Raw genomic sequence first — 26,432 nt, forward strand, 5'->3', positions numbered from 1 at the left:
AAAAACTATTTGAAAAAGGCATTCTCACCCATCACAGCTGGCATGCAGCTGTCATTAGGCTATACATTAGCTTGATTTACCTCATTAGCACATTTCATTCACCATTTCACTATTAGGAGCATAATTACTGTTAACTGCTGTGGGTGTTTTAGGGTGCACAACACAGTCTCTTATGCCTCAAACTCCTCTGTGTTGGATTTATGTGGTCTGTTCCCACCTGCCATTGGATGGTTTGTTAGAAACAAACATTCAAAGCTACTAGAGCAACCTAATGGGACTGGAGTTCAAGAGGGGCAGAGGGTGCTTTGTTTTCTTTATTACTGTTACAATTGCAGTATGGACACCAAGAAGACTCTTCTACAACTCTTATTGGCATAAATACGTAGACTAATAGTGTGTGAACAGCTATATTTGTGTCCCATTTTTAGTTGTGATTCTACAGCGCCATATTCAGATGGTGCTTACCAGTCTTGGGTTCAGGAAAGGGCAGTATTAATGAGTAGTGAGAGGTGTAGGGTCCAGGGATGAGTAGAGCTAATGTATATATTTGTAATATATATATGTCTGTTACAATAGTTTTTAATTTGATGTGTAGTTGTGGTGTGCGTTGGTATGGAAACTGATTGTTGTGAATGAGAGTGCATTGTAAGTGTAGTTGTGGTACATACATGGAAAATGTATTGTGTGGTGTTGGTGTTCTTTATAGTAATCCATATTCTAAATGGTAATATACAACTGCATTGCATCCAAAACAAAGGATCTGCAGTACAACAATGTAATATACAGTATATAGAATGAGCTAAGCTCCAATAAGGTAAATTATAAAGCATTATTATATCAACACATTAAAACAGTAGTGGATAGCGATGGTAAAGGGTGTTAAGGGTCTGGTGTGGGTAGCGTTTTTTGGATAGTAAAGGATTTCTCTGGTTCAGGGATGGGCAGAGTGAAGGAGTAGTAAGAAGTTTTAAGCCTCTCGGACAGGTTTGGCTAAGTGGGATAAAGGGGTAGTTCAGAGTTTGTAGGGTCCAAGGATGAGTGGTAATAATGTGTGACCAGTACTTTTTAGGTTTAATGGATGGGTAGTGTATTAGAGTAGCAAGGGTTTTTAGAATTCAGGGATGGTAGTGCTAGGGGGTATTAAAGAGTTTCAGGTGTTGGTAGCATTAAAGTGTTTATTGGGTTTATTGAAGCAACATGCTAAGGAGTAGTAAGGTTTTTTCTGTTCTTGGTAGGGTAGAGTTTTTGGGTAGTAAGGTTATGTGACAGTTAAGAGATTTATAGTGTTCACGAGTAGTGAACGTTTATTTAATAATTTTATATATATGTGTATATATATATATATATTTATTTATTTATTTATCAAAACAATACCCTTTCAGGCATAGAGTGACGTATAAGTATGCAAAAAAGGAGCAGAGAACTCTGGGTAGTTCTCAAGTTTAGGTGGAAAGCATCTCCTGTATAGAGCACCCTCAACACCAGCGACACTCCAGATCAGCTCATCTCAAATGTCTGCTTTTCTATCAACGTATTTAAGCATAGGATTAGTACAGTGCCATCCACGCCGAGATAGAAAGGGACAAAGTATTTAGACATTTCTAAAGCAAAGTCTTTAAGCATAGCACTAACACAGTGCTGTCCTTGCCGAGCTGTAAAATGACAATAGCCATTTACCATTTCAGGCAAAGTATTACAGCTTTGAATTGCTAAAACACAAACCAAGCCAATGTATAGTTGTATGTATATTTAGATGTTTATATATACATTTATATGTATATGTGATATAATGTGATGTAGCACATGGTTGTGGTTTGTTGTATATTGGTAAATGTGATTGTGGTGAAGGGGAATAAATTGTAGGTATAGTTGTTGTGCCAGTGTGGTAAGTGTAATACAAGATGTTGGTGTTTGTCGTTTTATCCTTTACTCAAATATCAAAGGATTTGTAAAACTATTATCTGCAGCCTCCTGGCATTTGCTTTTTGTTTGTCTCTTCTCTAAGCTCATGTAAAGTGATCTTTATATCCCACAGAGCTTTGATATTAGCACAGCATAATTGAAAATGCTCCACCCTCCCATCCTTGCCCTCTTCTTCCCTTGATGACCATCTCAGTTGCAAGGGTAGAGCCAAATTCTGAAGACCTAGGCCCTAATTAGGATGTTGGTCGGAAAGCCTCCGACCTTCCAAACAACATCCTTTGTTCAAATTACAACTGCTGTATAAAAATTAAGGCAGTCTGAATTCAAACTGCAAACACACCATGTGTGGTCGCATCGTAATTGCGGTTTGGGACCACCATCCTTTGATCGGTTGCTCTAGAAACCACAGCACCCATGGTGTCTAATAGGACATAAGTTCAATCATTATCCTGAAGTTGACCAGTGAGCAGAAGCTCCATGTTTTGAGGCTAAACAAAGAAGTTTGGAATGTAGTGCTCACCATGACGTACTGTGTGGAAAACAACTACGGGAGGGCTCTAATCAGCAAGGCTGAGCCAAAATATCAATGAACAAAAGAAATTGCCAGTGCTGATGTGAATACTATTTGAGACGCATGCGCCAGAGACTAGTACTCCTCACAACGCCAGTTGACCGGCGGCTGCCGGCTAACCGTACGAGTCGGACTAAAGTTATATTCTCCCGAACGTGTCAGAATTAACGTCATTAGAAGCCCTAATTGAGATACTAGGCGATATAGGCACTACTATATCCTTCAGAAATTCTGAGCGTCTCTTCTTGCCCCGCGAAGAATTAAGAAAATCTCTTTAAACGATCCGCGCTGGATCAGTCAAGAACGGCTAGATAAAGTACCAAACTGCGGGTTGAACTTTGAAACACCAAGGCCAGCTTATGCTATTGAAAGAATTTGGTCCCCTGTTTGATCTTTTCGTCTCCGCCGGTTCCTTAAGCAAGGACATCAGACACTAAGACAACTGTACTGCCCCCCGTCCCAATTCAAAATTGGCTTCGTTTCCACTGATACTACAGAAGGCCCTGAGGAGAATCCCATATAAACCAGCGGGATTCGAAACGCATAGGCCCCAGCCACACCGTGTCTGCGAGAGCGACAAGAGTTTATTTGTTTTCCCTTGGTCGCTAGTACAATACCAATTTCTACCATTAAGGAGTTATTTGGTTGTAAACTAGTATAGGATTGTACAACATATAGCGATTTGCTTTGTTATTTGTCCCGTAAAAGCATTCCGCAGACAGTGGCCTATTGCTTGATTTTGTAGTATATCCCAGTGTACAGATTTTTAACCGTGCTTTATACCGCCCCTGTCCCCGAATGGTGTGATTGTGTTTTGAATGGATGTGACATGTATGAAATATTGTATGACTGATGGTTTCCAAATCTCTTCCTTAGTTTCTTGTGTACTTTTGTAAATATGTCCCTTTGTATATGTAAATATTGAAAATCTTTGCTTGCTTTAAATTTTGTTTAAAATAAAAAAAACTATTAAATAGTTAACCCTGTTCTTGATTACTTTGAGTTCAGGTTTGGACACCATGACGTACGGCTCACCATGACTCCGGTCTATCAGTTTTCTTTTTTACTAATATGAATACATTTACATATTTACAAAAAAATTCCTCACTAGTAGCCAGTGACACTTTGAAGCTAAGGCTCAACTACTAATACCGTTTTTTTTTTTCATTAGGTTGGATGGAAAAAAAGATGATGAAGATGGAGCATCATGGAGAGAAAGTTGAGGCGCACCTTTCTACCGGTGAGTCACCATCTGTGTTAATGTTTATCTATGTAGGGCGAATGGTGACAACTAGGTCAATGCTGGGGCCAAGGTCAATGGTAATAACCTTGTCAAGAATGTGCAGGGTGTAGAAGGAAAAGATGTTCAGAGGTTTGCAATTTTTGAAGCAAAGCAGGAGTTCAAAAAAGAGTAGCATTCAGTATTAGTGATGTTTTTTATGGTTGAAGGAAGGGTAGCAGTAAGGAGTAGTTCAGGGATTAAAGGTTCTGGGATAGCAAGTGTTAATGGGCTGAGAGATTATTAGGGTACAATTAGACAAATTAAAGAATGCATGCAACATAAACAACTTACAAAATTCTATATTTATAGAATTGTTATTGGTAATAAATAAAGGCACAACCCAACTCAACCTTAGTGTAGTCAACATTTTAAAAGTAATATTTATTACATAGAATCTGAATGTGTTGGGATGAGTAGATGATGGAAGGCACAATGCTTGATTTGGAGAAAGGAGATAGAAAAGACTTCAGAAAGGTGCTTACTGGATACAGTTGAGACCAGATCTAGTGGTGCTACATTGCATTGGTCATGCATGGTTGAATGGTGAAGGTGTAGGGATAGTTTGCACAAACACAAAATAAGACCATGTGAAATGCCAAAAATTGAGAAAATTATCAGGGGGTGGAGTGGACTGTACCAGGAAAGAGGAAATGACAGAGATAGAATAGTATGTAAAGGTCAAGCCAAGACTACCATCAAGTGTGTATGTAGGAGGTGAGGAAGGGAGAGATAGAAGATCAGAAGTAGGTTTCATGAATGCAATAACCTGAAATTGATGCAATCACAGGACAATTGAAGTAATTACAGGACAATTATTAGCTGCTTTGACCTTTGAGGGTGATACAGTAGTCCAACTCTGCCTCTCTTGCAAGAGCGGCCTTGAGAATGAATGAAGCAAGACCATTTAATGCTGCACACCTCACCATGTCATTCTGTCATTCTGGCAGACCCAGATTTGGGTTGTATCTGGGGTGGCGTGGTGAGCAAAATAACGATAAATTAACCCCAAATCTGTGACTGGGGGTGAATGTTTTGCCATTGTGCAACATTCCATCCATCATTTTGTGTGTTTTGCTGTTCACCCTATGTGGGAAGGGTATGCCCAGACGTGGGTTCTGTGCTCACTAAGCCACTGGAGTCAAGCTATCCTGTCTGATGAAGGCTGATAGCCAGAAACTGGTCCCAGGATGCTTGATTCCGGTGCAGGAAAGACATGATTTGGCAGTTAGGTCTGGACTGTTCCCATGAGGCACAGGGTCAAGACTGATTTGCATATGTCCATGTCTGAACTGGGGTGGCTTGGTGAGCAAAATAACGATGGATTAACCTCAGATCTGTGACTGGGGGTGAATGTTTTGCCATTGTGCAACATTCCGTCCATCATCTTGTGTGTTTTGCTGCGATGAGACATGTCTGGTCTACATGCAGTCCGACTCTGGGATGTATTCGTAAGCTTCACACGTACCATGAAAAGGGGGCAGGCTGGACTCAGGAGATTTGGTTTCTGCACTGGGGAATTTTCAGACCTTCATTCTGCAGGGTCCAGCATGGAACAGAGTCCCTCCCCAATGTAGCAAACAGCCACCAGGTCCTCTGGGTGTGGCAAGAGTCATAGCATTGTGAAGTACCTGCACTACGCACTCTTGCTGGGAGCGCTTGGCTGCTCAGTGTCAGAGGCATTGTTCATTCTAAGAGGTGGGAAAGGGTTTGGTTTTTTAAGTCTACCCACCTGTATTTAGCATGAAATTGAAACAAAAGTGAATAGCATGGATGGGAAAGCAAAGGCAATCGGAAAACAGAAAATAAATATTATGTTTTTGTGAGATGCAGATCACGTTGGACAAGCTGTACTTCTTCTATGAGTGCAACAATGGGATCTGCTCTTGCAAGAGCATCAACAGGCTGTAAGATCACAGAGAGATTTGATGTTGACCAATGACCAGATACTCCATTTCCCATTTAGAACAGGCATTCTTACATTTGGTGTTACATTAGACATAAGGCTAGCATTTAAGTAAGCTATTCCAATAACAATGTAACAACTGCTAATTGAAGAGATTAAATAATCTGGTTGGTCGTCAGCATAGCATTAATCAATAATTGAAGCCAAAGTCGCTCTAAATCAGTATCATTTTTGTTAGGTTGGAACCACGAAGACAAGAAGGATATGGACCATTGGCATCACATCAAAGATGGTGAGTAACTTTGCTTCAGATTTAAATTTTTATGAGAAAGGCAAGCCACATGTCTGTTTCCAGTGGCATAAGAAACTGTAAGGGGCTCATCAACAAGATATGCTGGCCCCCACCACCACACCTATCTCCACTGCAAGACGTCCACAGTAGCACAAGTGTTGGTAGAATGCACATGGAGGAAACAACATTGCTGGATATAAGGGGGCAAGGGGACAATCCGTTGATCACATGAGAGGTGGAACCAAGGGTGTTTTGTGTGCTATGGGCTCAGCAGACCCAATTATAAAAGAAAAGGAAAGGGTGTGAGGAATGTAACCTGAACCCATGTAATGTGGAAAGATCAAGAAAAACAAAATACTCCCTGAAAAAAAAAAAAATCACAACTGGGACAGATTCATGTAGACCAGCAACAAATGCTACCAGCAGGGTGTGCCTGCTTGCCGCCACAGGAATACAGTATCAAAATTTCATACACAGAAAGAACTGTAAAGGGCAAAAAGAAAAGGTATTCTTAATACATTTATTGTCCAAGCTTCAATCGGCCAGCAGCTGTTTCACAATACAAATTACTTCATCAGGGCCCACTTAACAATTCGCCTTTTCCAAGAAGGTTTCTCTGATAGCAGGGATGTACTCAAGTGTCAAAGTAAAGGCAGTTCTAGTATAAAGAGAAGAGCAACTGGCATAAGGCCATTCCCTGATCAGTGTATCAGCTCAAAAGAAATTGAGATCAAGAAAAACAACTTCCCCCATAAAAGAAGAAAATTAAGCCCAGAATGCAAAACGTAGCACCTCATCTTCCATATGTCTGTTTGATTAAGTGGATTTTGAGATCCAAAGCACTATTTTGGATGCACAGATCTGACGTATGAACCACTGATTTAAAAAATCGGGTACCTCATAGGGTAAGAATAAGCCCTACATTCTGAGAACCAGAGCATGAAAGGAAACCATCCACACTTGGATCTGTGAATTTACCTATGGGGGATTGGCACAGTATTTGGCCAAAAGTCCCAGACTATGCCATTTCACCACTATGCATGGCAACAGCGTGTGTGCAGTGAGCCATTGGCACCTGGGGTCTGAATATGAGACCGCTGTGAATGTACAGAGTCAATGCCCATCGGTTCCTGTGGGAACAGGACTTGAGAGAAGGACTCAGAGTTATTTACTTGGTCACTGCCCCTAGGTATATCATTTTAAAACATAGGACATCACTGTCACACTTTTTGAAAGGAGAGTGATGATAGTGTATTAGTTAAAATAGCATAGAAATTCCTCAAGGAAGGTAAATATCCTTTATGATATAAAACCTAAAATTACTTAAATGTACCTACTATAATAAGCAGTGAAACCATACCTCCAACAATCACTTCTCATGACATAACTTATATTAGCAGATGTAGGGCATGGCCAGTCACCACACCAACTGGATGCTGAGAATATTGTGTTCAAATGCAGCACAGGCCCACAGGGTCAAAGTGCCAGGCCCAACCATAAGCCAGATCCTGCACCCTCAGTGCACAGTCACCCTCTGGAGCAGCAGCACCAACGAAACACATGGCCTACAGCCACAGACCAAGGCTTACTTACCTCTGCAATATTTCACCCTCCATGTGATGTCAAGACAGCGCCTTGGGAGAGGGGGGAGTTGTACTTCTGCCTCTTACCTTTGACCACAAATTCCAATGTTCTTCAGGTTTTGTGTTGTAAACAGATTTCCCCTACAATTGGCCTTTCCAAGTGGTATTTCAATGTTTTCTCAGTAGTTCTTTTGTGGTTTGTAATGAGTTAAATGTATATGTATTTTAATGGAAACATTAATGTTATACTTGCCTGTGAAACTCCTAACTCCTATTTCTCAATTTCCAAGTCACAATTTAAAAACCTATTTAGTTTCCAAGTGCACAAAATGAATGAATTGTTTCATACATCGTTTAAAAAAAAAGTAGCAATTTAAAACTTATTACATCTTTATTCACCATATTCCATTTGCACACAACTTTATTCCCTTTGACCAAAGTCTTCTATCACAGATTAGAGGCATAAGGTTATCTGGCCTTTTCATTTCATATTTAAAACAATCCAGTAAAATATGTATATTATCATGGATTCCTCTGTAGATCAGAAGGCAGGTCTAAACCTCTGCATAAGACTGAACCTCACTTGATTCATACTTGAGGTAATCTCCAGAGTCTGCCACACTTAGATCAAATGTGTGTCTCTAGATATAACTCTACAGGCACAGGGTAATGCGTTTGCAAGCACAGTCCCTGCTCAGGAGGCTATCCACTGAGAAACATTAACTCCTAGAAGTGTGAGGCTCTGACCGACTCATGATCACATTCAGCATTTTCACTGAACTGATCTTTTTCAAGTGGAAGGCGTCTCCTATTACTGTAGAGGGTGGCAATCATCCCTTGTCTATCACCAATGCCACTGAGGGTGGGCTCCTAACTTTGTTGGTCTTGAGGGCTGGTCTTTAGCTCCAATGAACATCCCGTGAAGCAAGACCCACTTTACCACAAGCAACAGCACTTAAGCACAGAGACTTCACCGTTGTTGTGTTATCAACACTCATGCACCATGAAAACATTGGATGGGCAGGGGGATCAGCAGGCCAAATCCTCTGCGAGGGTAGGCCATCGGAAACATCCAGGTCAGTTCTGCTCACCAGGGTCGTAGAAGGGACTGTGCAGTTGTGCAGTTGAATTCTGACTCCAGATGTGAAGGAAGCATTTATCACATTGAAACTAAACCAAACCAATTCCTTGATGAAAGGGTCAATCAGATCACAAGGGGGGCAGAGCAGGAACAGTTCCCTCTTGGATCCCCCAAGACGGCTTTTAATGACTTTGCAGAACACCTTTTGAAATACATCATATCCTACAGTTCTGATTCCTATTGAGATTCTACTTTCCCCACCAAAAGAGTTTGACTCAGCCTCCACTCCGATCTGTTTCTTGGACCAGGTCTCCTTTGCCTTTGTTCTCTTGAGAAGAGAAGAAGGCAGCACTCAGGCTCCCTTATAACATTCCAGACCCATTCTCAAGGATCTCCTGTGCTACTCCTGTGTTTCCATTTTCCTATACCCCAAACAGTTGCCTGAAGAAAGGAAACGGCAGCAGCCCTGATGCTTTGTGAATCTCCAAATCGATTCTGCTACTTTCTATCTGCACTGCTTTTATGAAGGGCATGGAAATGGGCATGGGCATCCGCAGACATTTTTCCGGGGGGGGGGAGCAAAATGTTAACGTCATCACCATCCTCCAACATGATGTGTGCCAGGTGGGGCACAAGAAACACTGGGGCGCAGAACTGAGATTCACTCAATTAAATGCCAGGAATCCAGGACATGTGACTGACCCTGCCACAGGCCAACAAACACCGCCTGTTGGGAAAACACTAAACTTTCTGACAAGGTGCTTTATCTCTGTCTGCTAGGTGTGCAGACTTCGGGGTCCTCGATCCAACACCAATCAAGGCTGTCTTCAGCACGATTCGATTTTTATCAGAATACTTTAAAACAGCCTATGGTTAAAGCACCAGATTAAATATACTGCATGCCCAGTGTATGTTAGGGATTATTTGTAGCACACATATTTACCAATATTGGCTTCTTGGTGCTAGAATTCATGATAACCTTTATCCAAAGTTAAAGCACAACGTCAAAGTTAGTAATAAATAATGCAGCAATCACACACGCTAATGATTCGCCAATGGGTGCTCCCTTTACTAGAATTCTCCGGGCATTGCTAAATTTTACACACATTCAATTAATTTATACAAAATAAAATGTATAGGTCCAAATGTTAGCTATGTTTTTGAAAAGAAACGTAGAGTCCCTCTACGTGTAGTCAATGTCAAACTGACAACGTGCGCAAGTTTAGGGATACAGTAATGGCCAGCTCCCTTATGCTGAAGCCCGGCACCGTAAATGTGTGGCACATGCGGCGCCCGCAGCGGCGGCACATCACAGGTCCAGGGATGCAGAGTCTTATACAGTGGTCGAAGTGGGGGAAAAAATGTAGGGGAACAGTGGGGGGAGAATCAGAGGGCAGGAATAACCCAAGGATTGGATCTGTGGGTGGAGCCAGAGGTGTGGCCAGAATGCGCAGACATCCCAATTTTTAGTATTTGTTTGGCATTTCACTGCCCATTTTAATCAACCAATGGATACACATGATTATTTAAGGTTATACTGAGTTATTGACATTAAAATATATTCACAAAGTGGGATATGCTTCTAATCACAGAATGTACCTAATACGATAAAATGTGGAAACACAAGCTATTTGTCTCCGAGCAATGGAGTTTCTGTCATCAGCGCTTCTGCCTTTTTCCACAACAGCAGTTCAAACATGAATGGCAAAATATCCTAGTTTGCAAATGTTTTCTCTAAAATTATGGCTCTGCCATATTTGCCTCATAATGCAAGATCTGCTGCATGATCTGAGGGTACATTAACCCTCTGAGCTACCTTTCCATGAGTCAAAACTTCCAGTAGACAAAATTCGGATCTCTCTCTAGGAAGAGCATTAAACACCAGAGTCATCATGACATGTTTATTGTTGCCGAAAATTGCTGGAGGCCAGGAAGGAGGCAGCAAGCGTTTTTAAAATCATAACATACTTGCAAACATGATGCCTCCACCTAAAGTCAGCACCCGGTGCGGTCACACTTCTTGCTTCCTTTCTTACCAAACGGTTGCAAACCATTAGATTGGGTGACATTTACTCAGAGTCCCGCCCCCTGGTCTGCGGAGTGCTTCAGGGGTCGTCTCTGAGTCCTACCCTTTTTAATATCTATGTGGTCCCGCTGGCCAGGGTGGTGCAATCCTTTGGACTTGAGGTGTTGTCCTATGCGGACGACACACAGATCATGGTATCCATCACCCAAAATCCCAGTGATGCAGCGCTCAATTTTAAGAACTGTATGACCGCTGTTTCTACTTGGATGGTTTCAAATTATTTGAAACTTAATGGTGGGAAGGCGGAAATTCTGGTCTTTGGGGACAGGTTGGAAATTTGTGCCACATCCTCTACCCCACCGAACACCGTACTGTCCCACTGAGAAAAACTCCCACTGTCTTCAACTGCAACCCAATTGTTACCCACTATAAACACCTGGATGCGGCTCAATTTAAATTACGCACTAGACAAGAGCAATATTCGGCCTAAGAAAAAAAAAATAGCAGCATCCTGGAAAAAGCAAACACTTATAGGGAATGCAACATTTTGCAAACCATGGGAAATGTAAGCAGGAACAACATGGTTACCTTAATGCTTTTACACTCACTATTCAGAAATCAGTGAGTGCTTTTGCCTGAAAGGTTAAGGACATGACTACAGGGCCCTGAATGGGCCCATTTCAATGGCCATTGCTTAGATCCTTACAAAACGTAAGCAGTATGGTAAAAAGACCACATCCCTGGACGCAGAGCCGCAGCACTTAATTTGTTTTCCAATCCACATATTGCAGTACCTCCAGGGTTGGTGCACTAGTTCCAAGTCCAGGGAAAACAAAGACAAGAAAACAAAAATAGCGCTTCACTGGCAAACTCTGTAAAAGTGGCGCTAATGTGTTTCAGTGTGAATAAAATCAGTTTGGCCAGTTTGCTACCACTCTGTCTTACTTTATTTAGTTATTTTTCCATTTTCCATATTTTTAGCCTTTTATTCACAATGCTGCACTTAAAATGTCAGAAAAATACGACATTTCCAGCAAAAGCGTCTTTCTTTTTTTGGATCCATAACACAGGGAAGCAAATAAAAGAAGGGGAGAAAAGAGAGTGAGAACCCCGTCTTGAAGTCACGGTTTTCATGGGCGTCCGTAGGGTGGGTAAGGAGGGTCGCTCCAGGGGGGGGCAAGCGCCCCTCCTTGCCCCCCCTGCGGACGCCATGGGTGCATTTTGCTCTTGCTTTTTGATTGAAATCTGATGGTTTGGCCATAGTATGTGTGGATGATGCTCTTAACCTATTGGCACTGATTTCTGTCCATCTTTTTTTAAGGCAGAGCATTTTATGTAGGAAGTTCTGCCTATGGTTCTCCAAGAACAATAGTGTGAATCTCTCCTTCTTCTTGGGTCTTCTGCAGAATCTCTATGGGTGGTCTAGTGGTAAGAAGGGAAGTTTGAGTTCCTCACATTCAGGAGCACCATTAACCCTACTGCGGGTTAGCTGGACACGGACAGGACTGTGACCTTATTTTTTGGACAGGATATTCTCAGCTGGTCAAATATATGGTGGCCTGAAGCAGTACTGGTAAACTTTCCTTCACCGGTTAGGTCTGCCTGTAACCCACTATACCAGTTGATGAGAACCTTTCCTTTGCAGTTCCAACTAGTAAAAAAACTACTCCATTAATAAAAAACTGGGAAGAGTATTACATTTTCTACCTAAGGAGATACACTTTACAGTTAGCTCCAGACTAGGCTATTGCAACTTTTGAGAACTCAGATTAACACACTTATTGCCATGAGCTGGACCAAACTGTGCAGTCCCCTTCTTTTGAATAAGTGATCCAGAAAATCATTTGGCTGCACGTTCTAAAAGGAGTGGCAAATATTTATGCCATCTTGCTGGCTTCCCTTATCCGGTTCTCTTGGACTGATAGTTCCTAAAATCAATCATGTTTCCCAAGGCAAGCAATCCCTTTGTAATCAAAGTAAATTGTTCAGGAATTCTCTTCCATTTCACATTTGCTCAATGAGCAATCATAGCCATTTTCAGAAGGCCCCTAACATGTGGCTTTCAATATGTGAGCTCTTACTTCCTCCCACATCCCAGATGTAGAAAACAACAGGGCTCAGAATGTCGTACTTTTTCAGATTCTACTTAATACTCATGATTCAGGTACTGTTCTGTGGGGTATTGTGGGGTAATCCTAGATTAGGTAAAGGAAAATGATAATATAATATTTACATTACACATATTTACAATATAACTCACATACCGCTGATTAATAATATGATGATGCCCCTGCCAAGTGGCAGTGTGTGAACTATACAGACCCACACCACACATGGACTATATGAGTGCGTGGCGCAGACCAGTCAAGGACCAGCACTAGAAGTGTGGCATATGTGTTTTTGTAGCTGATCCATACCATTCTTACAATGTAAATAAACTTAGTCATTGGCAACTTGCCCATTCAAGAGGTAATCATTTGTCATTGTTGGCTTCTCCACGTGCTTTTAATTGAGATTCCCATATTAACATGACTAGAGAATCTGGATTTCATTAAAGACTCGGAGGCTGACATTATGCATACACCAGATCCCAGCAGCCCCATCACAATACAAAGTTCCAAATGGAACAAAGGCAACAGCTAAATGCCGTGAGCCAACAACACACAGCCTCTTTTAAATGTGGCTGCCAAGCAGATAAGTCTAACTTTATCTTGTCTCTGTTTTATCTGTTTCATGGTATTTAGAACTTTTATTTATCATTATTGTTCTATAATTCTCTATTCTGTCATATTTTAAGTTGTTACATTTTGATATGGGTGTGTTCTTATGGTGTGGCAGTTTCCTTCGCCCGTAATACTTCACATCCTTTCCCACCAATCTCCAATTTACGGAGATTCCCTCATCGCTACCCCGCCCCCCCCCTTCCCCCTCATTTGAGCGTGGTGTAATGTTTCTTATGCCTATCTTTCACGATTGAGTTTTATGGAAATGACTCACTCTAAACGTGCCTCGCACGTCTCCTTTGGCGATATACATCGTTTTTTTCTGTTTTTGGCGGTAAGTATCAGCGTTATTTATTAGATTTTGTTTTGTCGGCTTTTCTCTCATGCTCACCGCGAGAGACTCAGAGGCTTTAAAGGAATGTCCCTAGGCAACGACGACGACGCGTCGTCACTTTGCTAAGGGCATTTCCTCGACGCTTCGCATCTCCGCTGGTTAGACAGGAGTTCCCCTGACAACGCCTCAGCCTCTGCGCGCTCGTAATCCAAAAACCGAGTGGCAGTTTGCTCTTACTACAAGAGTGTGATTTTAAAGCTATTTCCATAGCACGACTTTGTTCTCCTTTGGCCCCGATTGCGCAAAATTGTCAATTAAGTATATTTTGGTTATAATTAATACTTGAGCCCATGTAAAAGGTCGGGTTTGAATGAATTGCTCTACTTATTGGGATAAGAGATTTTAGATATATCCCTGAGTGTTTAATTAACCTCATTATCCCTGAGTGACCTAATTTCAATACTGACACCATGTCAAGCTCGGGCTCAGAGGAGGCTTCCCCCCCACACTAGATATGGGGAATGATAAATTAAAAAAAATGCTCCAGATGTAGATGAAATCCTGTTTGAAGGAAGGGCTTTCTCTCATCACCAGTTCTAAATGCCCCCCTCAGGAGGATGACTCTATCCGAGGTAAGAGGCGCAAGAAGAGCAATTATATTGATTTGGGCATGGGAGGTCTTGGCACCTCAATGGATAAAGGAGGTCCTAGCATCTCGAGGAGTGAGGGAGGTCTTCGCACCTCGAATCGATGGGGTGCCCTTGGCGGCACAAATAATTCAGGTGTCCTAAGCGACACGGCACTCAAGGAATTCTCATTACGAGTATGAAGATCATGAATCAGATGACTCTGAGTTTTTAGACGAGTATGTCCTCGATCTTAATGAGGAAAACCATGATTTTATGGAGCTAAATCCTCCTCTAAGGACGTAATTTGTAACCCTTTGGGTGAAGAGATGCTTTCGCCTCAAAATCTGAAACACCCCCGGAGCTCCGAATGGTGTCCTCAGGATCATGTTGTGAAATGGATTAGATATCCCCTGGAAAGAGAGACTCGCAACATTTTGAGGGCGGAATGCACAAGGCCTTCTGTAGGGGATAGGACCTGTTACACCCCTAATCTTGATCCTGATCTAATTAAATTCCTTTTTAAGTTGGGGGGTGACCCCAGGAAGGGTATGAAGAAGTCCTTTAAGGGCTGTCAGGATCGTCTACTCGACGTCCTTGGACCACTCACAAGAATCCTTGACTCTGCAGAGGACAGCCACTTAGAGGGAACTCACCTCGATGCTGAAATGATAAGAGGGTGGAGTCAGAGGGCCATTATCCTTTTGGGGAATGTCAATGCAAGCATCAATGCTGAAAGGCGTAGAGTGGTTCTCACTTGTATCAACCCTAAGCTCAGCTATCTCGCTGATAAGGAACCCGCAAAAAATCAAAAGGGCTCCTCTTTGTTGAGGATTTAATTAAGTCCCTTGGCAAGTATGTTTAGACTTTTACCGTCCTTGATAGGGCTCAACAAAACATGCAAAAAGTTTTTAATACCGGTAATAATCTTTTCGGGAGGGCCGGAAGACGAGGCCAATCTTCCGGCCGCTACTTCCAGAGGTCCAACTATAGAGCACGTGGAGGTGGCAGAGGCTACCAGCAATACCAACAATATCCAGGGTCGCAGTTCTACCCTCAGAGGGGTAGAGGACAGCGTGGCCGGGGATTCAGATCACGTGGATCAAACGTTCAGAGTAATCCCTCAGGTGAGTGTTCCCCCTCTACCTTCCTTTTCTTCCCCCTTAAAGGTAGGCGACAGACTGAAGCATTTCCTAAAAAATTGGGAATGTGTTACTCAAGACACTTGGGTACTGAACACCGTAAAGGGTTTTACAATAGATTTCGATCACGAACCTGTGCATATTTCGCTCCTGAAGAGTATTCCCATGTGCCCAGAACAACAAGCCATAATAGAAGAGGAAATCTCTTCAATGATTCAAAAAGGCGCAATTTTGGAGGTTCCCATGGAACTGATGGGTTTCGTGAGCAACCTTTTTTTTGGTCGAAAAGAAAGACAAGGGTTGGAGACCGGTTATAAACCTTCGACAGGTCAACAGACACTTCAAAATGGAAAGAATTCACCTTCTGAGAGATCTACTTCTAGAAGGGGATTGGTTGGCCAAACTGGACCTCAAAGATGCGTATTTTACTATTCCCATGGCAAAGATTCATCAATGCTTCCTCCAGTTACTATAGAAGGATTGCTTGTACCAGTTCCAAGCACTTCCATTTGGTCTCTCTTCCACACCCTCTAGTCATGTTAATATGCCTGAAATGTACTCAAGTCAACTCCAGCTAGGTTCATTGCGGACTTAATACATCTTGCAATAGAGGAGGAACTAATACCTTTATTAGGTGTAATGAAATTTAGTCTATTTTAGCTCATGAGTTCTCAAAATACCCACATTATCGTCTCGAATATATGCTTTTTAATTTTAATAATTCAACCAAGCAGAAGTTTGTATTGTAGGAGGCTGGGCTGCACTCAGGAGGACTACTCACATGGAGCTGGAGAGCTACTGGTAGCTCACAAGTTACTCGTTGGAGGTGCCTGGTTTAGAAGAACCCACTTGATTTACTGTTACCTTTAACCCCTTCGATGCTCATGACGGAACGGTTCCGTCATGAGCATCGGTTGAGCTGTGCTCTTGACGGAACCGTTCCGTCATGACCACGCCCGTATTCGTTAGGGCTCAGCACCCGGCGGTAAATCTTACCCGCACGGATGTGGTTAAAAAACACTAAGGTTGGGAATCAGTGATGGAAACAACCCTTTATTCAACAATTGCTGCTCTAACAAGGATCCCACATTGCTTTTACAGTAACTCTCACATGTGTGTATGGCACGAGCCTCCCCATAGAGCATAGGAAACATTGTTGGGCTAATAAAAGAACCATAATAAGGATAGACTAGCCCGACGGCAATGGAGTGTTACATGCAGTCCACAAAGACAGGCAAATGTTCTGAAACCTCCAGTGGCTGCACTGAGCCCGCAGAGCCTTTACACTTACTAGAAGCTTACCTGCTCTAAGTTAGCAGCTTTGTAATTTGAGTTTAGGGTGAAGTAATTCTGCTTGCCCATAAACCCTAACTCTTTTTGTGGTGATCCAAACATCCCACCTACAGTTAAAACAGGTCAAAAGAATGTTACTGTGTTTGTGGTCTAGACTATTCCTGAAACCTGAAGTAGAATCATTTAATTGACTTAGCATATCATTTCTGATATGCGCACAGGCTTGTAGAGTTTTAACATATGACACCTCCCCTCCTATTGTTTTTTCGGTATCCCGCTTCCTACATGGTATCTGGCGCAGAAGGACTACCTTTGGTATAAGGAATTAACTGGGGCGATAGCCCTCTTTTTGATAACTTACTGTTTAATAACTTTTTAAACTGCTTTTATTAATGGATTTTATTACTGTGCTTGTATGTATTTTATTTGCACTTTTATGGTCAATGACCGAAATAAAGTTATCAAATGAATGAATTTTTGATTTTTTGACTGGACCTAGTTTGCCCGGTGTTATGGATGGGCCGGGCCTATTTGCTGGAAGCAATACACCTTTCAAGAACACTTCAAAGTTGTCTCCTCTGGTTGGATCTGGAGGTTTAATCTCAAGATTCTTGAGTTCTTTGACTTGCTGTGTTTAATGTTTTAACTGTGGTTGCCCTGTAACTGACTAGCACACATACCAGGAGGGAAAGAGCAGAGTCAACATTACTCATGACAGTGGCAGATGGTGGTTGCAGGGTGGAAAGAGGGTGTGTAGTCCACACAGTCTCAGGGCTGACCCTTTTGTTAAAGTAAACTCACATTTACCTCCCACTCTTTTATTTACATGCCTTTCTCTTCTTTTACTTTATACAATAGGAGACCCAGAGGATAAATATAAACCAGAGGATCCAGAAGATGACGACAATGAAAGAAATGAGGTTGAAAGTACTAGAGAAAAAAGACAAACCAGCGATGATGGAGAAACAAATGAAAAACCTGGAGGAGGGAGTGGAAAGGACCATATGGGTCGAAAAGGGAAGGGGTGTGGCAAAGGGAAAGGTGGAGGGAAAGGCAGAGGGGATGGTAAAGAACATTATGGAGGGGGTAATGAAGAAAATGAAAAAGACAAACCCATGCCAGAACCCAAAGAGGGGAATGAAGTAACAAGGAAAAAACGACAGGCCCCTGAAGATGAGGAAAAGAAATATGAAGTGCCGGTTGATGAAGTATCAGGGAAAGGAAAAGGAGGAGGGAAAGGAAAAAAGGACAAGGAAAAAGGAGGAAAGGGGAAAGGTAAAGGTGGTGAGAAAGGAAAAGGTAAAGAGAAAGGGGGAGAGAAAGGAAAAGGAAAAGAGAAGTCTAAAGAAAAAAAGGGAGGGAAAAGTAAGGAATGAGGACATGGACATGCAGAACAGAGAGGGGTGGATGCCAAGACATGGAGGAGAGGAACAAGGGGAAATAACTGAAGGAAAATAAGTGTATTTCTGTAATAATCCTGGGATTGGAATTTTAAAAACACTCCTTTTTATGATGGCTTTGGGAAAGAAATAACCTTCTCTTCTTTGTCAAACTTAGGATTAGAATAAAAAGCTTTAAAAACTGCATCTCCTTGTGCGTGCATTCTTGTGGTGGGTGATTTGTGGGAGATTAAGGATGAGATCACATCTCCGCACCGCCATCTTGTTATAGGAATAGCTAAACATAAAATATAACAAACTGCAGACACTGAAATAGTCAAGGTCTGCAGAGAGTCCTGACTGATCACTTTTCACCTCTCCCTCCTATGCCTTTCACTCTTTTTAATCTACTCACTGAGCGCCATCTCTCATAGTCCACCATATGCTTTTGAAGGGATTCTAAAACTCCTTAAGTTCTTCTGTAGACCAGTGTTGGCAGACAAAGTGCCACCAAATGGCACATCAAAATACTTCACCATTGCAAGAGCCCATAAAGGTTGGGAAGCCACAACTGTGAAGGCTCACCACCCATGCCAATAGAGGCACATTTAATCATTTACAATTTGCCAGGAGGAATGATGCGACAATGGTGGATAACAACCAAATATTCTTCTCTTCTAACTACAGGCATGGTCCAAGCCAATCAATCAATCAATCAATCAGTGACACTTATAGAGCGCGCTACATACCCGTAGGGTCTCAAGGCGCTGGGGGAGGGGGGGTGCCGCTACTGCTCGAACAGCCAGGTCTTCAGCTTCTTCCTGAAGGAGAGGTGGTCTTGGGTCAGGCGCAGGTCGGACGGGAGGGAGTTCCAGGTCTTGGCGGCCAGGTAGGAGAAGGACCTTCCTCCTGTAGTCGCTCTTCGGATGCGGGGGACGGCGGCGAGGGCGTGGTTGGCTGATCGGAGGTGGCGTTTGGGAGCGTAGAAGTTGATCCGGCTGTTGAGGTAGCTCGGGCCTTGGTTGTGTAGGGCTTTGTGTGCGTGGGTGAGGAGGCGGAAGGTGATTCTTTTGTTGACGGGGAGCCAGTGAAGGTCTCTCAGATGTCCGGAGATGTGGCTGGTTCGTGGGATGTCGAGGATGAGTCTGGCTGAGGCGTTCTGGATCCGCTGGAGTCTCTTCTGGAGCTTGGCGGTGGTACCGGCGTAGAGGGCGTTGCCGTAGTCCAGTCGGCTGGTGATGAGGGCCTGGGTGACGGTCTTCCTGGTCTCGGTGGGGATTCACCAGAAGATCTTCCGTAGCATGCGTAGGATGTTGAAGCACGCCGAGGAGACGTTGTTGACTTGCCTGGTCATGGAGAGGGAGGAGTCCAGGATGAAGCCCAGGTTGCGTGCATGGTCTGTTGGTTTGGGTGCGGTGCCCAGGGCGGGAGGCCACCAGGAGTCGTCCCAGGCGGAGGGTGAAGAGCCCAGGATGAGGACCTCCGTCTTGTCAGAGTTCAATTTCAGGCGGCTGGTCGTCATCCACTCGGCTACCTCTTTCATCCCTTCGTGTAGGTTGGCTCTGGCGGTGGCGGGGTCGTTGGTCAGGGAGAGGATCAGCTGGGTGTCGTCGGCGTAGGAGATTATGCTGAGGTTGTGTTGGCGTGCGATGGCTGCGAGGGGGCTCATGTAGACGTTGAAGAGGGTGGGGCTCAGAGAGGATCCTTGAGGGACGCCGCAGATGACTTCGGAGGCCTCTGACTTGTACGGTGGTAGGCGGACTCTCTGAGTTCTTCCGTCGAGGAAGGAGATGATCCATTCCAGCGCCTTGTCCTGGATTCCGACGTTGCTGAGGCGCTGTACTAGGGTGCGGTGGCAGACAGTGTCGAATGCCGCGGAGAGGTCTAGGAGGATGAGGGCCGCTGTTTCTCCGTTGTCCATCAGGGCTCGGATGTTATCGGTGGCGGCGATGAGGGCGGTCTCGGTGCTGTGATTGGCTCGGAAGCCGGACTGTGAGGGGTCGAGGGATCCATTCGTCTCGAGGAAGGCGGCCATCTGCTTGTTGACGGTCTTCTCGATGACTTTGGCTGGAAACGGGAGGAGCGAGATGGGGCGGTAGTTCTTGAGTTCGGTGGGGTCTGCTGTCGGTTTTTTGAGTAGAGCGCTGAGTTCGGCGTGCTTCCAGCTCTCAGGGAAGGTGGCGGTTTTGAAGGATGTGTTGATGATGTCTCGCAGGTGGGGTGCAATTACAGCGTCGGCCTTGTTGAAGACGTGGTGAGGGCAGGGGTCGGTCGGTGATCCGGAGTGGATGGAGTTCATCGTGCGGATGGTGTCTTCGGTGCTGATCGGGGTCCAGGCGTGGAGGGTGGTGGTGGGGGGTGGTTGTTCGGTCATGGTGTACGTTGGTTGGTTGTTGAAGCTGTTGTGTATGTCCGCGATCTTGTTGTGGAAGTATGAGGCGAGGGAGTTGCAGAGGTCTTGCGATGGGGTGATGTCGTTGTTTCCTGCGCTGGGGTTGGATAGCTCTTTCACGATGTTGAAGAGTTCCTTGCTGTTGTGTGCGTTGTTGTCCATCCGGTCCTTGAATGCAGTTTTCTTGGCGGCGCGGATCAGCTGGTGGTGCTTCCGAGTGGCCCGCTTGAGGGTGGTCCTGTTGTCCGGTGTAGGTTCCCTTCTCCAGACTTTCTCGAGGGCTCGGCAGTTCTTCTTGGAGCTCTTGAGTTCGTCGGTGAACCACGGGGCTTTCTTGCTGCCGGGTCTGCTGGGCGGGGTCCTCAGCGGGGCGAGCTCATCCGCGCAGTTGCTGATCCACTTCGTGAGGTTGTCGGCGGCCTGGCTGGGGTTCGCTGAGCTGGCAGGAGGGTGCTGGCTCAGGGAGGTGGCGAGCTGGTCTGCTGTGATCTTGTTCCAGCTTCTGCGGGCGGCCTGTTGCTGGTGGTGGTGGGTCGTCGTTCTCTTGAAGGTGAAGTGGACGCAGCTGTGGTCCGTCCATTGAAGCTCTGTGGCGTGGCTGAAGTTGATGTCTGTGCTGGAGGAGAAGACTGCGTCGAGTGTGTGTCCGGTGAGGTGGGTGGGGGTGGACACCAGCTGCTTGAGTCCAAGATTGGCGAGGTTGTCGAGCAGGGTGCTGGTGTTGCGGTCGTTATTGTTCTCCAGATGGAAGTTGAGGTCTCCCAGGAGGATGTAGTCAGCGGAGGGGAGGGCATGCGGGCTGACGAAGTCGGCGATGTCCTCGCTGAATGGGGTGCGTGGTCCCGGGGGTCGGTAGATCAGGGTGCCTCTGAGGGTGGTGTTCGGGTTGGTGTGGATCTGGAAATGCAGGTGTTCGGCGCTGGTCAGGGTGTTGTCGGTGCTGGTCGTGAGACGGATGGTGTTCCTGTGGATGATGGCGATGCCTCCTCCCATCTGGTTGGCGTTGCGGTCCCTCCGGACGATCTTGTAGCCCTCTGGGATGGCGATGGCGATGTCGGGAGCTGAAGAGGTGTTCATCCAGGTCTCCGTGAGGAAGGCATCGTCAGGGGCTGTGGCATCTAGGAGGTTCCAGAGTTCGATGGCGTGTCTGTGGACGGAGCGGGTGTTGAGCAGGATGCACTTGAGGTGGGTGCTGCTGGTGTTAGACTTGGCGGTGCTGGTGCGAGGCAGGTCCGGATGCAGGTGAATTTGCAGGCGTGGCAGCTGAAAGGTCCGTGGGTGCGTCGTGGTGTGGCTTGGTGGCATTCTGGGAGTCGGCCGGTGTTGAGTGCGATGAGGGTGGCGGCGGAGTACTTCAGGCGGGTAGCTCGGGGTCTACGTGGGCCAGGGGTCCTGGCGCTGGTCGCGATCCGGTCGCAGACGGGCTTACCTTTGGCGCGCCTTCGGCGCACAATCGGCGCGCCCGCTGCGCGTGACCGCTGCGCGTGACCGCTGCGCTTTCGCACGGTCGCCATTTAAGGCGAAGTGCGCGGGTGGGCGGAGCAGCTGGGAGGCGGGAGCGGGGAGGGAACAGAAGAGAAAAGGGGCGGGGCAAATGGCGGTGGCGGGAAGCGGGAAGCGGGGAGGGAGAGCGGAGGGCGGTGAGGTAGTCCAAGAGGTAGTCCTTCCTGGAAGTGAAACAAAAACTCAGATATTTGGGCATAAAATACACACTCATGTTTCCTACAAACCTAAAAACATTTGAAGACGGCAATGCATATTTTTTCATGGATCCCAATGAAGCGTGGGAATGGATAGCAAAATGGGCAGCAGGCAGCGGCAAAACTATCCAAGGACTTACCCTGAAATGAGGAAGGAGAAATAGGAACTGAGTAAAATTGCCTGAAGTCACCTAACCAATGAAGTCCCAAAGAGCAGCAGCAAATGAGGGTGCAGGCTGATGGAAGGTCACCAGTGAAAGACTCACACACTCATTCAGAAACCCTGAACACAGGCTTCAAAGTAGATCTAGCTGAAGATAGTGATCACCAAGCACCAGTTTCAACCAAGTAATTATAGCAGAAAGACCCAACCAAGCAGAACTATTGAATTTAGGAAGGACTATAAGGTCTCATTATGTATAATATCATTCAAACCAATCAGACACCTCAGATTATAAAGTGAAACCTGAAACACACGAGAGTCCTTCAACATCCATGCAACATTTATGAATTGTTGAGACCAAAAAAATGTATAAGGGGCAAACACACGGCATTCAACACATGGGTGACCATACTCAAAGTTGTGTAGGCAGGCAGAATAATAAACCATGCCACACCTCTCACCTCAACCATCCATCATGCACCTAGGCTGGGGGTGGTGATATGTGAAAGATCAGTTGAGAGAATTGAGTCCCTTATAAATGACAGTATGAGTTGCTGGAACTAAGGCGACGTTTGTATCCTTTGGCCTCATTTGGTCAGACAGACTGTTGAGCCATGAGATGGATGAGAAGTTGATGAAAGTTGATCTCTGGTGGCAGCAAAGCATACATTACATCAACCCACACACGTCAATCGATGATGGGAAGTGCTACCTCTGCTGACATGGAACATGATGGACCTGGGAGACTTAACTTAGCGACACAGAATCCATGCATTTGTTAAGAGAAGAGATGCTAACTTTACTTTCCTACATTATTAGTGTAAATGCAAAGGACCTATTTGTGGTACTGTGAGAGTATTGCACAATGAAGCCTAACCAATATCACTACACAATCGATAGGCTGAAAAAACACATTTTAAGTGATGTTTTAAATTACTGTGGGACATTGACAAACCCCAGAGTCATTTGGCCAGACACTACTGGAAAATATACCATACTCATAGCAAAATTGTCAAGGCACACTCTCCAGTGTGCCCCTTGTGATTCCATCCCAAACTACATAGGCTATAAATGGTAACTAGTATAGTGATTTGGCTGAGAGCTGCCATATCTAGACTAGACAACCTATTCTTTAAACACACAGTAGAGACTTTTGACGAAATGCAACTGTATAATAATCTTCCAGAGGTCATGTTTTTAACTTATGGAGCCCTGTCCTGACAAATTATACTAGCATGGAAAAGCAGGGACACAAGATACAGCCCAGATTGGGACTCAGGCTTTAGTCAGGGCAACACAGGAATGCGCCTGAGTGAAGCGGAGAGAGAGAGAAACTAAATTAAATATAGAGGGGACTATTATATGATGCTTACACAAGGATCACATTAATATGGGGTAATCGGAGAAGCCCAAGTGACAACAGTGGAAGATAGTTTTTAATATTTGAAGGCAAATTGCAAGGGGAATTGTTACAAATAGCCCTGGCAGCGTCACAGATCATTCACACATCAACAGTGTGTGTGAGTGATTCTAATTGTGTGCTGGATGTAGATTGGGATAGATCATTCCCACCACTTTCTAAAACTCCAGCCAATCAAATGTCAAAACTATTCACGAATTGACTTCTTAACTATGGGGTGGTTGATGTATGATGTAACTGAACGCAAAAGGCCCTACATTCCTGCACATATATGGTCCTTTGCAACTCCAAATACAGAGTGAGATGCTGGCCACAGAATGGTTTAGGCAAAACACCTACAGATTTCTACCACCTTCTCTTGACTATACACTGGACAGACACACAACTTACCTATTGAGGTGGTGCCTGCAGCCTTACCAGATACACCCTAGAGGGAAGCTTCTAAAATGTGATGAAAAAGCATTTCATCGATAATGCAGCTAGAGCAGCCAGTCTATTGATAGACTGAGAGTTGTTTAAGGCCACTGTGAGTGGTACATGCATGATACAGGGTGTAAAGGTTATGCTAGAATAAGAAGGTAGTAAATTAAAAAACAAAATGCAGTCGATTGCTTTTTAAAAAACTTTATTTGGGTCATAGATCATAAAAGTCACAACTACAAGTTAAAAGTGCAGTGTATAAGCCCAATTAAGGATACAGTTAATAATGAGACACAACGTTTAAAATAGAATGTGGGCTCACGTGAGTGACAACATGACAAATAAAATAGGGCCATATGAATCATCAAAATTGCATTCGCAAATGCCGAAATTTGGCATTTGCGAATGCAATTTTGCCAAATGGTATGTATTAAGGCAAAATAAGGAATCGCAAAATTTGCGATTCCTTATTTTGTGATTGCATTTAAGGAATCACAAATTTTGCAATTCCTTAAATGCAATGTAAGAAGCACCAAAAAGTGCAATTTGTCCTTAAGGAATCGCAAATTACCACGTACTTCAAAATAGTGGTAATTGGCAATTTCTTTGAAAAATGCACTTTTTTGCATTTTTCAAAGTGCAATGTGAATTTACATTTACATTTACATTTACACCCCTGCACCCTTGAAATTATTCTCAATTTGTGATTCTAAAATTACGAATCGCAAATTGAGAATAACTTCCCATTCATTCCTATGGGCCTCCTGGCCCATAGAAATGAATGGGAAAGTATTTCCTAATTGCGATTCGCAATTTGCTAATCGCAATTAAGGAATATTAAGAAATCGCTAAAAAATTGCGATTTTTTACATACATCCCTATTTGCAATTCTCAAATAGCGATTTCTAAAAAATCGCTATTTGAGAATCGCAATTCAGGATGTTGATACATATGGCCCATAAACTCTTTCAAAACCATAAGTTAAAAGAATAATTAGAATAATCGTACATTAAATGAGAAAATATTCTCAACGTTAAAAATGGCACATTGGATTTAGATAATTACTGACATCCCGTCCCAAGACGGAGGTCCTCATCCTGGGCTCTTCACCCTCCGCCTGGGACGACTCCTGGTGGCCTCCCGCCCTGGGCACCGCACCCAAACCGACAGACCATGCACGAAACCTGGGCTTCATCCTGGACTCCTCCCTCTCCATGACCAGGCAAGTCAACAGCGTCTCCTCGGCGTGCTTCAACATCCTACGCATGCTACGGAAGATCTTCTGGTGGATCCCCTCAGAGACCAGGAAGACCGTCACCCAGGCCCTCGTCACCAGCCGACTGGACTACGGCAACGCCCTCTACGCCGGGACCACCGCCAAGCTCCAGAAGAGACTCCAGCGGATCCAAAACGCCTCAGCCAGACTCATCCTCGACATCCCACGATCCAGCCACATCTCCGGACATCTGAGAGACCTTCACTGGCTCCCCATCAACAAGAGAATAACCTTCCGCCTCCTCACCCACGCACACAAAGCCCTACACGACCAAGGCCCGAGCTACCTCAACAGCCGAGTCAACTTCTACGCGCCCAAACGCCACCTCCGATCAGCCAACCACGCCCTCGCCGCCGTCCCCCGCATCCGAAGAGCGACTACAGGAGGAAGGTCCTTCTCCTACCTGGCCGCCAAGACCTGGAACTCCCTCCCGTCCGACCTGCGCCTGACCCAAGACCACCTCTCCTTCAGGAAGAAGCTGAAGACCTGGCTGTTCGAGCAGTAGCGGCACCCCCCCTCCCCAGCGCCTTGAGACCCTACGGGTATGTAGCGCGCTTTATAAGTGTCACTGATTGATTGATTGATTGATTGACATTTAGGTACTATGCATAATGCAAGGAAAAATTCCCAGTTCGACAAGATTGTACAACAAAGAATTAATCTAAGCCAGTAAGGGGTGAGAGTGAGATAACTTCGAGCTGAATTGGCCAAAATGCAGTAAAGACTGTAAAAGCAGGAGCTCAAAAAAATGCAAACCAGAAAATACAGGCCTAGACTACACAATTGTAAAAAATGCCTAGCCAAAGAGTAAAAGTGGTCATCTGATTGGTCAGGACAGACGGAACACATGTCCCTATCACAGCAGAATGAAAACCGAAAGGCACCTTAGCATCCACACAAGCA

The 26,432-nt window shown here is 44.6% G+C and overlaps 1 protein-coding gene across 1 annotated transcript in view; it reads left to right on the forward strand.

Moving 5' to 3' along the window:
* The window catches only part of LOC147700871 (uncharacterized), a 55,861-nt gene extending 37,706 nt beyond the window's left edge, over nucleotides 1–18,155 (forward strand). The window contains exons 2-4 of the mRNA XM_086929259.1: nucleotides 3,666–3,734; nucleotides 5,918–5,971; nucleotides 17,638–18,155. Of these exons, the coding sequence (XP_086785385.1) occupies nucleotides 3,666–3,734; nucleotides 5,918–5,971; nucleotides 17,638–18,155 (641 nt within the window). The remainder of the gene's footprint in view (nucleotides 1–3,665; nucleotides 3,735–5,917; nucleotides 5,972–17,637) is intronic.
* The last annotated feature ends 8,277 nt before the right edge of the window (nucleotides 18,156–26,432 follow it).

This window comes from Lissotriton vulgaris, chromosome 7 (assembly GCF_964263255.1).
Source record: "Lissotriton vulgaris chromosome 7, aLisVul1.2, whole genome shotgun sequence".
Lineage (NCBI taxonomy): Eukaryota > Metazoa > Chordata > Amphibia > Caudata > Salamandridae > Lissotriton > Lissotriton vulgaris.